Source organism: Plectropomus leopardus, chromosome 17, assembly GCF_008729295.1.
Source record: "Plectropomus leopardus isolate mb chromosome 17, YSFRI_Pleo_2.0, whole genome shotgun sequence".
NCBI classification, from domain to species: Eukaryota; Metazoa; Chordata; class Actinopteri; order Perciformes; family Serranidae; genus Plectropomus; species Plectropomus leopardus.
This window is the reverse complement of record NC_056479.1, coordinates 19699452-19713682: the sequence shown is the minus strand read 5'-3', so window position 1 is coordinate 19713682 and position 14231 is coordinate 19699452. Positions and strand designations below refer to the sequence as shown.

General features: G+C 41.2%; 2 protein-coding genes across 2 annotated transcripts; one reads left to right on the top strand and one right to left on the bottom strand.

The window, feature by feature from the left end:
- Positions 1–276: 276 nt before the first annotated feature.
- Positions 277–2720, top strand: aqp8b (aquaporin 8b). The gene is made up of 5 exons (XM_042505438.1): positions 277–687; positions 1535–1661; positions 1755–1969; positions 2327–2461; positions 2563–2720. Exons 1-5 carry the CDS (start codon positions 428–430, stop codon positions 2603–2605), a joined length of 780 nt encoding a protein of 259 aa, XP_042361372.1. The 5' UTR covers positions 277–427; the 3' UTR covers positions 2606–2720.
- Positions 2721–5473: 2753 nt separating this feature from the next.
- LOC121956768 (meteorin-like protein) lies at positions 5474–14007 on the bottom strand. The gene is made up of 4 exons (XM_042505146.1): positions 13922–14007; positions 12997–13394; positions 10624–10683; positions 5474–8322 (listed from the first exon to the last, which is right to left on the bottom strand). Exons 1-4 carry the CDS (start codon positions 14005–14007, stop codon positions 7985–7987), a joined length of 882 nt encoding a protein of 293 aa, XP_042361080.1. The 3' UTR covers positions 5474–7984.
- Between the last annotated feature and the right edge of the window lie 224 nt (positions 14008–14231).

The window sequence follows — 14231 nt, the reverse complement described above, 5'->3', positions numbered from 1 at the left end:
CTTCTGAATCTGCATCAAAATAAAATCAGACAAATATATAACAAGATGTCTGAATTTTTGTTGTCCCACCTGATTTGACCCTGTCATGGAAAAGTAGCTTCTGAAAACACGTTTGTGTAACTTCACTGTAAATTATTAAGTATCAATCACTGACAAAAACTAGCTGATTTATAAACAGCTCATGGCACAGCTCACAGACTTGCACTCTTGCTATGAGAGGGTATGTGATGAACCAGCTATCCTGGATTAATAAGAAAAAGAGTCAGTGAGTTCAAAGGAGGTCAGTGGAGCAAATGTAGCCTAGACTCTAACCCTAAGCACCAAAGTCCGTGTGATTACAGGCATGGAGAGATTTGTACGCACCTCTCGGGTCAGCAGGCTCAGTGTCACATCCTCAGCTCTCACAACCACACCTCACTGAAGACTCATGGCTGATGAGAAGATGGAGATGGGAGAAGTCGGGGCGTCTCTGATGTCTTCACAGCCTAAGCCGCCTCCAGACAGACCTCCAAACAAATTTGAGAGGTTATTTCAGCCCTGTCTGGGCGAGCTGGTGGGAACTACCTTCTTTGTGTTCATCGGCTGCGTGTCGGTCATAGAGAATGTGGAGTCCACGGGGAGGCTGCAGCCGGCTCTGGTGCACGGCCTGGCTGTGGCCGTCATGGTGGCTTGCATGGCCGAGATCAGGTGAGGCTCATCTTCAGTGTTTATTGGGCCATGAGGGTTTTCTTTTTATCTTCTCTCCTGTATGCCAGAGTCAGAAAGGGATTTATTGCCAAGTAGGTTTTCACTTACAAGGAAATACTTTGGTTTTTGGTTCATACATTAAACATATTAAGGGAATAAATGCAGTAAATTACTGCAATACCTGAGTGGGCAATTATTAATTATAGGCTGTTAAAAAAAATTCTTGGAAACAGCATTTTAAAACACTTAACACATTCAGAACCAAAGTATGTTTCAAACACACACAGAAAATATTGTAATGGTGGATCTCTACTTTAAATGCACACATAAATCATCTGTAATTTTTAAAATTCAGTCTATCGTGTTATTTTTCTGTCCTTCCAATTTATGGAAAATCTCTACAAAGAATCCTACTAATAGATTAATGTTCTGTGTACACTGTCAATAGGATGCATTTTAAACTGATTTCATAATTACAAAATAATATCTGAACAGTATTCCTTTATTCATTTTCCAGTTACATTCAGATTATATGAGACGGGGGATCTGAATGCATATATATCTTCAAATTTAATTGATTACAAAAATAAAAACATTTTGTTTGTAGATGAAATTACTCAGCTGTGCTTAAATTTTTTCACATGATTCTGTGTATTAACACTGTTTTCAATAGTTAAGACTTCCATTTAGGAAAGTGCCATGTGAATCCTGACAAATCATACTTTTATCTATTTAACATAAGCTGAACTATTACATCTCATAATAACGCCTTTTTAAAAAGTTCATAGTTTGAGGACAACATTGCTCTGCAAGAGTGACCTTTTCTCTTGATTTTTTGTCTCTTCAGTGGATCCCATTTCAACCCACCGTTCACCCTGGCCATCTATCTATGTGGCGAGATGGAGCTGAACATGGTGGCCCCATATCTCGCATGTCAGTTGCTCGGAGGGGTGCTCGGAGCTGCGATGGCAAAGGTAAACCTGCCTCATGTTGGTTTCATTAAAATGTTCACCCTAGAATCTTTTATATGTATGTTAAATAAACTGAATCATGGCTGATGTCAACAGGGGATGACCTCGAAGGAGAACTTCGCCAGAGCCCACGGGGCTGCGTTTGCTCTCCTGCAGCAAGACAGTGAAATAGGACGAGCTGTATTCGCAGAGGTCGCCATGACCTGCCTGGTCACCATGGTGGTGCTGCTAGGGGCTGTCAACACCAAGACCAAAAGCCCCATGGTGCCGTTTTTAGTGGGCTGCACTGTTGTCTTCAACATTTTGGCTGGGTGAGTAAAGAAGAAGAATTGTACAGATTCGATGTTTATTCCTACAGTAAAGTGCATCTGTTTTGGAGGAGTTTGAGGGACATTTTGCAGTAAAATCCTTTATGTGTATAACTTCAATTTTATACAGAGAAGCATTAGTGGTATTTTATTGGTTTGCCCATGAAAAATATTTTAAAGCTTCACATCCAATTTGCATTATTTGTTGTGTATCTCACATATGATGTCATGTTTATGCTGCATCAGTGATACAAATAGACGTAAATAAACAATGAGGCAGTATTAAAATTGACATAAATATTATTGTTTTCTACATAAATAATGGGAGACTCACTTTAATAATTTATCCCATCATCTCAGTGGAGATGTATCTGGCACCTGCATGAACCCCGCCAGAGCCTTTGGTCCAGCCATAGTGAGCAACTACTGGGTTTATCACTGGGTCTACTGGGTGGGACCCATCGCAGGAGGTGTAATAGCAGCTGTACTGGTTCGGTAGGAGCAACATAAACACATTTTACTCTCAAATCCTATGTTTGTATGTATTTGGACAATGATTCATTATAAACTATGTAACTGTTTTCCTGTTTTCACAGACTTCTCCTTGGAGACAGGAAGGTGCGACTCATTCTGAAATGAGAACTTAAGTGGGATAAATCATGAGAATGCTTTATCATCTACAGTTACAATATAAACCCCCTTTTTTATCACTGAGATGTTTGTATACCATTAAATTTGACTTTTTTTCACATAATTACATTGTACTTTTCTTTTCTTTTTTTTCTTGATAAATCATGACTAAAACTGGACACAAGGCTAGGGCTTAAAGTGTCAAGGCCCTTGACACTGTCGCTGAAATTAACAGGTACCGGCCAGGAAGAGACTCAAAAGACCGCAGCGAGACACAAAAGACTACAAGAAAAGCAAGGACACTGCAAAAAGACAGAAAATAACTACAAAAAGGGGCAAACAACCACAAAGAGACATGGAATTACTGTAAAGTGCTGTAAAATGATCAAAGAAAGATATACTATTACCTCAAAAAAACACAAAATTATCTCAAAGGGACCTAAACGACTGTAAAAAAAAGATAACACAACCACAAGGAGACACAAAACCACAAAAAGATGCAAAAGCATGGGTGTAACTTCATCTTTGATTCTCTGTTAAAGCGCTGGAGTTGGATGGTTAAAAAACAAGAGTTGTGCAGAATGTGATATTATGCTTAGCTTACAAATTAATTTAATATGATACTGCTCCTGCTGCAGTGCTATACGTGCAGTTAAAGTTAAACAGAGTTGCAGATGATTAGTAAACTGAGTAAACGTGTCTGTCTAGTTTAAAGAAATACATTCTGTTTTTGTTATTGTAGTGCTCCGTGTTTGGTTTAAGACAATAAGGACAATGGGAAAATCTCATTTTCGGCCAGGTGCACGAGTGACGACAATTATGTCAAGCTTTAGAAAAACTTAAGTTCATTACCTTTAGAATTGAGAAGAACATTTATTTTTTTTTAAAAAAGCTCAGATTCAATTACTTCAGATTTTAAATCACAAATGCTGCCCACTGTTAAAAGGAAACCAAATGGCAACCTTTTCAAAGCCAAGAGACATCTCTCCTTCAGCTTTGTGTTCCTGGTACCCTCTTTCTGGTCTCTATAGCTAGGGCAGTGAATGCCTGTTCAGCACTGGAGGGAATCACGCTGTTTCCATATTGTACCCCTGGGCCTCCCCACAGCAGTGGCCCACATGGGAAAGCAGGCCAGGCGGTGGGATAAACCAATTACCCCCCAAGTCTGGGTGGACTCCTGCCGGCGCACCACTCAGCAGCTCCGGGCCGAGCCCTCCTGGGCTCGTTCCCCATGAGAGCCTGCTGGAATTCCCAGAGATGAGAATTGTTGGGTCTCAAAAGCCTGCAGAGAGGCTATATTTTGCTTGAAAATTTGACATGGTGGCCCCATGGGACAATACTGAGGGAGGAGACTTCAAACTGAGCTTCTGTAGAATGAAAAAAGTTTTTGGAGAGCTTGATTTTAGGGAAACATTAATCAAAATAAGATGGTTTTGCAACTTTTTACCATAAAAAGATACTTATGGACATACACAGAAATGTTTTTCACATTATCAGTGATTTTTAAAGACTTTTTGTGCCTAAAGTACTATTTGTCTAATTTCAAATATGCAAAAACAATTTCAGAAGTTTGCTTTTAGTGGTTGGAATGTGCAACATGCATACAAAGAGGATCAGTAACAAAAACAATATGAAAGATAACCAGAACATATACGAGAAGACAAAATGTGGACGGAGTGAGAGTAAAAAACAGTGATCACTCCTCCTCTCGGTTCTTGGATTCATGAGCCCTGATGGTTTCTAGATGACAGAAGCCATGACAATAGTCATTATGTCTGCCGGAGGCCTTGTCACTGCAGAGCCATTGTGCGGGCCCCATTCACCACACAGTCATTTACACTTTCATTGGCAGCTATTTAGTCCTCATAAAAAGTTCAACACACCAATTTGTGAGCCCTGCTCAGTCAAGGAGAAGTGTGGAATAGGCAAAGAAAGCAGTTGCTTTAAAAGTCAATTAATTGTTCCCCTCTGCTGGGAGGGGCCGAGGGGGAGGATCCCCAAGCTTTGGGGCCTCACATCTGTCCATTCGTCTTCTCAGGCCACGATGCAGGGGCCACACAACTCAAAAGAAAAGTCCAATTCAGTCTGCTCAGAGCTTTTCGCCATCTAAGGGAATTTTTGTTTTTCATTTTATGGTAGGAATATCCTGTTATCATAATCTGATTACAGGGGAAGAGATGGGACACAGGAGGAAAAAGGGCCAAAATGAGCTTGTATGATATTTCTGCTCTAAATCCTGTTCTCCTAAAAAAAAAAAAAACAAATTATGCAGCATATTATGGGAAGTGGGGGTGTAAGTTCATTTAAGTTGAGTCTTAAGGGGCCGGAGCTTCCTGGTGAACTGGAGGGTCTCATGAAATTTAGATTTTTAAGCACTCTTCATGAGCTCAGTTCACTTCATCAGACACACAGATGTATGAAGTGACCAGGCTCAGTTATCATTGAAAATAAATCTGCAGATAACAGTGTTTTCATTGTTTTTCTGTTGTTAAAACAAACTCAACATGAAATTATTTTCTGATGATAAAAACAAATTCTACTGAGCACCAATTTTTAGGATGCATATCAAATGTTTTGCTTAAGATAAACGGATAAATCAAGACAGAAAAATGTTTGATTCAATGTCAACTTTTACAGGCGAGCCTGGGAGAATCAAAATACAACAGTGTTGAGTATATCTAACAAAAAACAGACTTGCAGACCTGATATACTATGACCAGTTACAGCTGCAAGCTTTGACAAAAGTCCTAAGATTTCATTTGGTCTCTGATTTAAATGTGTAAAGTGACGCAATTTGCACTGACGCAATTAATCACAAGCAAAAATAGAGGGAACCAGAATAAATGCAAAAAAAAGTATCATTAATAAAGTGGATGATTTTTTTTTTAATTAAACATGTACAAAAACATTTAATTCAGAGGTGAACACGTAAAAAGACAAAAGGGATTGGAACTAAAAGGTGCAATATGTAATTTGTGGCTCATAGACTGCATAAATAATTTGTACCAGGCTGTAAACATTTTTATTTCTGCTTTAAAGTCAGGATTTTTAACATGGGGGTCTTCAGGGATTTACTGCCACAAGTTGCCATTTAGTGAACTGCAGTTTTGGGAGCCTCTGCATTGGTTTCATTTTTCAGCTCCGGACGTTGTCTCTTGGTCTGATCACATGCTCCAAACTAATGGGTGGCAGCATTTTAACTTCAAGCCAACTACTCACTAACAGCAGGGCAAGAATACGAAAAATTCAACCAAACTGCTGAAACTCTAAGAGACAGTCAAAATAACACTGCAATCTTATAGTCTTCACACGCAGTAGTTGTAAACAGTCACATCAAATCTGCGATGCAATCTGTGTTGCCGTTAGTTGCACTGACTGTTCTTTGTGTGTCTCTCGGCTTTTTGATTATGATTTAAGATCACAGATTTGAATGACTGACTAACGGTACACCTGGAAGCTAAGTCTAAGCAGGTTAGTTTGGTTGTGTATCAACTTGAAGAAGCTGACCTAATCATACCAGTATTACAGATTCTGAATGTTGGATTGTCTGAACTGGGACATATTCTCGATCGTGTCTGAATCGTGAGCTTGGAACTTGACCAAATGGGGCTAGCTTGTCTAGCTTGGCGACACTTGACCCCAGACTGTGCTTAAGCGGGTAGCAACTGGGAATTTCGTTTGTACTTTATGCAGACTCTGTTTGGTCGACCACGAACACCTTGCACTGAGCAAGCAAGATGAGACTGAAAAAAGCTTCTCCAAATATGAAAGAGGAAGTCCAGGACATAAAATGAAAGCTGAACTTATGTTGGGAGAGATCCCCAGGCATCCAGAAAGCGTGCCAGATTTTGAAGCTAATTTTTCTCGAGTTGGTGAAGATCTCAGTCATGCAGGTCATGGTAATTCTAGCGGCTATATCGTAGGCAACTGGACTTTCCTTGAAGACATTTTGCCTCTCATCTGAGCAGCTTCTTCAGCTTCTAACAGACTAGTCTAGGTCTGATGATGATGGCCCTAATGATCCACATGATGGCCAGATGGGTCAACGACTCACATGTGACCCCGAGGACTCTGTAAAGGTTCACACCCTCACAGGGTTTAAAGCCTGCGACTCCCTCCTTGTCTGTTAGAACTGAAGAAGCCACTCAGCCTAGACGTTAAATGTCTTAAAGAAACTCAAGCAAGTCCTGTTGCCTACAATAAAGCGCCTAGAATTCTCCTAGAGGCCAAAACGTGGAATTACAATTTCTAGGCTTGTCCCGTGATGCAATTGGGCACAAAGGTTTCTTTCCCACAGTCTTAAATTGGGAAAAAGAAGTCTGTAAATCAGTGAATACATTTTTTTTCAGCAGCACAGACCCCCCCGTGAGAGTGTTTCAAACTATCACAGTTTGATCCGTTTGTGCCAATAACATTTTTAAAGTCTAAAAGAGCTGCAAGATTCAACTATTTTATCCCCATTCAAGTTGAGCGAAGCGCTAAACTGGAAGTCTGCCAGCAAAAGTCTCCAGTGCACTTGCTCTATGAGCCTCACTATGTATGTAATTTGGGTTTGTTTTTGTTTTTTTTGAACCCCAGAAGTCAAACTTTTTTGGCACCATGCACCAATGAGCAACTTTCATAGGAATGAACGAAGCCCCGCCTGTAACGCTGTATCCAGTTCTCTTTATCTATCTAGGGCAGACTGGACGCTACAGTGACTCACTATCACCTCTCGAGGAAGACAGGACAAACCAGGACAAACTGGTTAGCACGCTCTTTTCAGTAGATATCTCTCAACACAGCACATAAATATCTTTGACATAATGTCAAAACTGTTACTTCTTCACATTCTGTTGATACTGTTGGTTCATTTTTTCAAAGGTTTTATCCTCAAATTCTGGCTATATCTTACACATTGCACCTTTAAGCACCGATGAATGAGAATAAAAATAACTTTGCAATCAATTGTCCTTGCACAAGCCTATTCACAAGGATAAACTGGGGATAATGAATGGCCCTGCCTCAGTCTTCCCTCCCACCTCAGTTCAGGGGGCAATTGTCACACAGAGCCAGCAAAGTGAACAACCGTTGATGTAGGGAGAAGCACAAAGAGAGAGCAGCAACCCAACCCCTTCTCAGTCTCCCAGGACTGAAGGCAGTGATGGGAGCGAGACAAAGACCGGCTCTCTCTGAGCCTGAGTGCAGGAGGCCCTGCTGTTTGGCCCTGCTCTGCTCCTCCAAATGTGTTTTCTACCAGCAATTAAACAGCTTCGTCCCTGCTGGTGATGCTGGATGCCACCTTGCTGGCGCATGACAACTTAACAGGGATCCCACAGTGCCAGGGGTGAGGAGGCCAGTGGATAAAAACAGGCTGGGCCCAGTTTAGTGCTAAAACAACACACTTCCTCAGTCTAAAGGGAAGTCACAGGAATTCCGACGTGCTGCCCAGGCGGTCTGGTAGACAGACAGGAAGTCTTTGTATCGCGGGGCACACCCTAACCAAGCTTCCCCAAAGTGTTCTGACCCTGTGAAGAGAAACTCTCCGTCCCCAGGCTTCACGTGGCACTGCAGGAGTGTGTGGATGTGTCCACGCCAAGACAGGACGGACCGAGGTGACCCAGAGGTAGCTGCTTGTTGTTCAAACACGCCGCTCCGCTGCCAGTACACCTTCACAGCATTCACCTCCACCAACGACATCCGACGCTCAGGGTCGTGGGTGACATTTTTAATGTAGCCTCGGACCACTGAAAGAAAATAGACACTTTAGTTAAGTTGTTGCAGAATGAGAATATTTAAATAACTAAATCTTGACAAAAATGTCAGATAGAAGCCTGTAATTGTATGGTGAGGATTTTTAAAATTTTCTCTAATGTCTGTTTTTCACCTCAAGCCATTTACACCTTAGCTGCTCAACTATACCTTATTTTTAAACGGATAAAAGGTTTGGGATATTGAGGCACAGAAATGAAGCCCAGTGGAGAGATTACTTCTGCTCTAAAGCACAGGTCTCGCCCATTCTCCTCGACATCTGTTTAACCTCTGCACTGCCAGCAGAGCTGCTGCTCTCTCAGCATACACAAAACCTTAAGATTGGCTTTTAACATTTATCTCAGTACGACTTACCAGCGGAGAAAGAAGTAAACAAAAAATCTTTACTAACTACTTACTTACTAAAAAAACGTATTTTACTAATAGTAAAACTACTGCTCAAAACTACTACTTAAAGAATTAAATGTCAAAGAACTCATAAAAATATTCAAATAGTGATGCAATATTAACATGCAAGCAACATTTTATTGCTTAAGTTTGTCCAGGTGGAGCTGAATTCATCTTTTTTTATATTGCACTGGTACTCCTATCACTTATGACACTGAATCATATTTTATGAAGTGATCTTAAAGGAATTCTTCACCGACAAAAAGACGACTTGTATAAAAGTTACTCACCCTTTGTTACGCTGAATTTGTGAAGAAAACTTTGTTTTTCTCGCATGCCTCCGGTGAACGAAGAATCCAAAAGCGGAGAAAATTCTTGACGAATTTAAGTAAAATGGGTCCGCGTTTAACAACAGCAAAATATATCAAAACATCCGTTTACAAACTCACACATACCTTGTGCAGTACAATGCAAGTCTTATCCATCGAGGTGTATGCTCAGTACTTCCCAAACACATGCTTTTTAACAAAGAAACTCACATTTTGTGTTGCCAGGCAGCCCAGGTTTGTGCTGAAGGTAGTGCAGGGACTGGTTCACACCTGAACTTAATCCAGCATGTATAGTCTCATCAAATCAGGCTCCTCCTCCTTCCTGCTTCTCCCCAGACAGCTCCCAAACCTGGGCCACGTTCAATCTCAAAACGGTGTGCACAGTTTTGCTACGGTTTCGGGATTGAATTACAGGTTTCTTTGAAGTGGTGTGCATCAGGCTTTGAGGTATATTTTCTTTCATTTGGTGGGTTTGCCAGAGGCGTACATAGTCAGCAGCAACGTGTACATAAACCAAATTCTGGTAGATCTTTACTTATTGTGCTTGCAGTTTTTGTTTTTATTTCACACTTGCTTTGGCAATGTCGATTCAAGTTTTACCACGCAAATAAAGCTCCTTTGAAGTGAACTGTTTTAAAGAGCAGTGCACCTGCGTAACACAGCAGGGTGTGTGCAGTGCACCACCACCATTTCTGTTTAAATATACATTTTACAACATTTTGTCAGGGCTGAACGCAGCCCTGCTTCACACAACGTGTTTTAAAATGTCAGGTTTTTGCAAAAAAATGCATGTGTTTGGGGAGTATTGTGCATATGACTGGATGAAGTAGACTTGAATTATACTACACAAGTTGCGAGAGTTTGTGAACAGATGCTTGTCAACAGATGATATAGTTTTACTGCTGTTAAACGTGATCCCCCCCCCACCACCACCACTTTAATTCTTAAAGAAACTATGTTTATGGGTCTTTGTTCACTGTGGAGGCATGTGAGAACAACAAAGTGTTATTCACAAACTCAAGATAACACGAGGCGAACGATTGATCTGTGAATGATAATTTTTTTGTGTGAAGTATTCTTTTAAGTTTTGTGTGAAAAATCTGCAGAGGAACTACCAAGTGTAGCTGTCAAATAAATTAAGTACAGTAAAAATTACAATATTTTTACACAACTTGAATAAATGCAGAGGAACTGAAGTTGTAAAGTCACATGTAATGGAACAATTTAAATTTAAAATACAAGTACATCAATGTTTACACGATACACATACATGAATGAATGTATTAAATTACTTTCAAAAACAGATATTTTGGTGCATTTATGCCCTTTTTGAATCAACACTCGCTTCACACTTGACTCAATTATTTTAGGATCTTTAACCCCATTTACATCCACTTTTTACAAGTCAGGTGACTCACAGTGGTTGCTCCCACCAAATCTCGTTCATATTCTCCTGCATTTTTCTTCTTTACACCTCGTTGCTTTATAGCTACAGTATTTCTTTATGGAAATTTGACGGTCAGATCTCCAGTTTGAACAGTAAGATTATCATGTACCCACCAAAGTCACTGTTGCAGATGGCCATGAGGAGTTCTGTGTCGTTGCAGGGTCGGCATGAAGCTGTAAATGAAAATCAGTTCATAAAATGACATTTAAGAGGATGAAAACCTGCACTGAATCTCATTAACCTGTCTCTCCCAAACCAAGCCAAAGCTCCATGACTGACACTGACTGATAGCTGGGTGTCACTTCTCCTCCCTTCCACTCCGCTGACCTAAAATCCGACACACATACCGGCCACATTCATCTCGCCCCTCACATCAAAGAGTGAAGAAACCAGGGCTTCGATGAAGGAATGCTGCCCCTGTGTTTAAGTGCTCTGCCCACCACACCGCCTCCAGATCAAAAACCCTCTCCGGTCTTGACCCCGCGTTTGACTCCTATTGTGTCCACCTAATTGAATGACCCCGTGCCAATGCAGGAGCCTGCAGGAGTCAAACACTTCTGCCAGACTGGCAATGCAGAAAAGATGAACCAGCAGCTGTCCATTATAGACACAGAATGACATCACCACATTGGGAGCAGCCCGCACACATGGATAAATGCTAATAAACAGACGTGCACAATAAAAAGGCATTTGTGGAATCTGCAAAGTATTTGCAGTCTCAATTCAGGCTCTTTGGCCTGGTGCCCTTCAGCCGCCCTGTGGTCTGCTCTGTCCTCGCTGCTTTGTCCCCCCGATGGAAACCAGACAGCCAGACAAAACACACGACTGACCAGCAGCAGCTGCCTGCTCCAGTCAGTATGATTGTGGTCTATAATTAAATAACCGCTATTTTTTTTCTAGGAATTAGGGCTGGCAAGTCCCTCACACTCCACGCAGCTTTGAAATTGTATTATAATTATTTTTATAATAAAGTACCCTTTATAAAGGATCTATAAGTTGTAACTAATGGCTAACTGAGAGCTTATTGGCATGCAATAAGGCTTTATCGATCATCAAACTATTTGTATGAGCAGATTTTGGGTACCCAGGTTGAGAAAAATCTCTTCTGTTCAATTGTATTCCTTCTGTTAGGTAATATGCCATCTGCATCCTCCGAGGCTGAAAAATGAAGCCAATGCTGAAGTGCCAGAAACTGCAGTTCATCAAATGGCCTCTTGAGGCTGGCTCCAAAACAGAGTAAATCCCTACAGAGTGCCCCAGTTATGAGTCCTAAAATCTAGAAATGAGTTAGCATTTCAGCCCCAGTTCCCTCATTTCAAAGTCAGTGAGCTTTTTGTATGGGTTTTTGGTTGGAAGCCAGAAATAAGGTCTGTGGTTAACACAAGCTGAGGAGATTCCCATGTTTTGTTCTACGACATAAATCACGTAAGTAAATACCCCACTTGCAAACCTTGTGTCTTAAAAAAGTCGGTTACTAACAAGTGGCTGAATGAAACTACAGAACATCATCACACCGAGCCGTGCAGAACACATGCAGCTTTACAGCCTCAAAGCAGCAGCGACGCGACTGTGGTGTAGTTCTTTATAGCCATTAGCTTTTTACTTCTTACAATTGCAGTTAGGCCTTAAAAATCCTGAGCATGGTGTTTATTTGTGAGGAATATCTTTGCTGAACAAAACATGTAAGTATCATAAATGTTTGTTCACCACAGAGCTTATTTTCTTTGGATGTTGGTTGTTATCCTCTGCAGCCCTTTTCTCGAGGGTTCGTGGTCACTTTCCCGTCAGTAAAAGGGATTTTTCACAACCTGGCAACCCAAAGGTTGGTCTCATTAATACCTTACAAAGCTATAGTTAACGTTTAATTAACAATTGATAGTGCAATTTGTTACAAATATTCAGAGGTGAGGACTCGAGTCACATGACTTGGACTCGAGTCAGACTTGAGTCACAAACTTTAGACTCAACTTGAACTTTGACACCAAAGACTCGTGACTTGGATACGAGCCCTTTGACTTGAAAATACCTGGTATCTTTTGCCACAGATTTTAAAGCATATTATTTAAAAAGTGAGCCACAAATCAATTGATTTCCCTTCATCTCCTGAATCAACAAACTCTATTTATTTCCAGGAAGCTGACACTCAAGTCCTCAGATCTGCTTGGTTGAACCAATCGGACAACAGCCAATCAGGTTGCACGAAAAACTAACATTACTTTACTGAGGACCAATTGGACAAAATGATCCAAATGATAATTTTAATTATAATTTCAATTAACATTTTTTTTAAATGTAATATATTATTACTCTGTTGTTAAACTTGCAATACATTTAGTGAAGAGCGCACCATGAGTTGCTATGACTCGAAACTCAAAATTTAGGACTTGGGAATTAAGTGCAAAGACTTGAGACTTTTGCAAATCGCACTAAACCTACTGTAAAGGGTGCAAATGTATCGATGCATCTATTAAAGAAGGTCCACTCACTCTGAAGCCCGCTGGAGCCCACGTTGCTCCTGTTTCCCAGCAGCTCATATCTGAAGCCCATCATGCGTCTGCTCCAGGGTCCGTCACTCTGCGGGCTGGACTGGAGGTAGATAGCGGGCCTGTGCGGCCCATCTGCCCGGAAACAGAACACCTGCTGCCCGGGTCTCCCGCCATCCGTAACCAGCAGCTCCAGCTCCCCGGCGCGTTCAATGAACACGCTGGCTCCCCGGAAAGAGGGAGACGGTTTGATGCAGACGGTGGTGCGCATGGCAGAGAACAAGTTGGGCTCCAGGACCACCCGGAGAGCCTGGCCCGGGTATATCCACCTCACCGAGCCCTCTGTACAGCGCAGCCGCACCTGGAAGACAATCCTGGAGTCCACGCCAGCTGCAAAACCGCTGGCAATCGAGAAATGCATCATTCAGTGATGTGAGATTCAAATCACTGTTTGGCATGGATAACATCATTACCAATGGTTCTATCAATAGTTAAACACTAACATATATTTTATAAATTTAAGACACTAATTTAAGGTTGCTAGGCTGTAAAAAATCTAATGAGCTGGAGTTTCTTTCTAATTCAGTTCTAAATTTCAATAATTCATCCATAAGTGCCCATATGTTTCCTGCCACATAATAAGCATTAAATATTCATAATAAATGTTAACAATCCATTAATAAAATAATTTAATCATCAAGTTTGCAATTCAAAGTTTCATTAAATCGTTTTTGTGCAGCTTAGCTCTGGAACTAAACGGTCAAATGACTCAGAGTGAGCCAAAAGTTGCTCTTATTAATGGCTTTTAACGGATCTATTAAGCATAAAGGGTTGCCTATTAAACTGGCTAGTTAAATGTTATTTAAACGTCCTTCTTTCTCCCTGTTTAAAATGCAATCATCTTGCAGAAATGAGAGAAGTTACTCACCTTCCAGTCCAGTTGCACAGATCAGCCGTACAGTGCAGTAACTGAGGAGCCAGGATGCACATCAGAATAATCACATTTGGCAACATCTCAACCAAAAAAAGATGAAAATCCAGACAGAAGTGGACGGAAGAGCATGGCTGGAAAGTTTGCGAGTAGTCGAGAGAACAACAAGCGCTCTGCTGCACCGCGATGCTGTGACTCCTCAGCTCTCTCTCTCTCTGTCTCTCTCCGTCTGTCTGTCTCTCTGTCTCTCTCTCTCTCTCTCTCTGTCTCTCTCATTAGGACTGATCCAGTTGTTGCGGGACTGTTG

Bases quoted from the DNA above. Each gene is read 5' to 3' on its own strand.
- LOC121956768 (XM_042505146.1), bottom strand. From the start codon at position 14,007: ATGTTGCCAAATGTGATTATTCTGATGTGCATCCTGGCTCCTCAGTTA. The intron at 13,395-13,921 runs GTGAGTAACTTC...CTCGATTGCCAG, and splicing joins CTGTGCAACTGGACTGGAAG to CGGTTTTGCAGCTGGCGTGG. The intron at 8,323-10,623 runs GTGGGTACATGA...ATTTTCTTTCAG, and splicing joins CATCTGCAACAGTGACTTTG to TGGTCCGAGGCTACATTAAA.
- aqp8b (XM_042505438.1), top strand. From the start codon at position 428: ATGGCTGATGAGAAGATGGAGATGGGAGAAGTCGGGGCGTCTCTGATG. The intron at 688-1,534 runs GTGAGGCTCATC...TTGTCTCTTCAG, and splicing joins GCTTGCATGGCCGAGATCAG to TGGATCCCATTTCAACCCAC. The intron at 1,970-2,326 runs GTGAGTAAAGAA...CCATCATCTCAG, and splicing joins GTCTTCAACATTTTGGCTGG to TGGAGATGTATCTGGCACCT.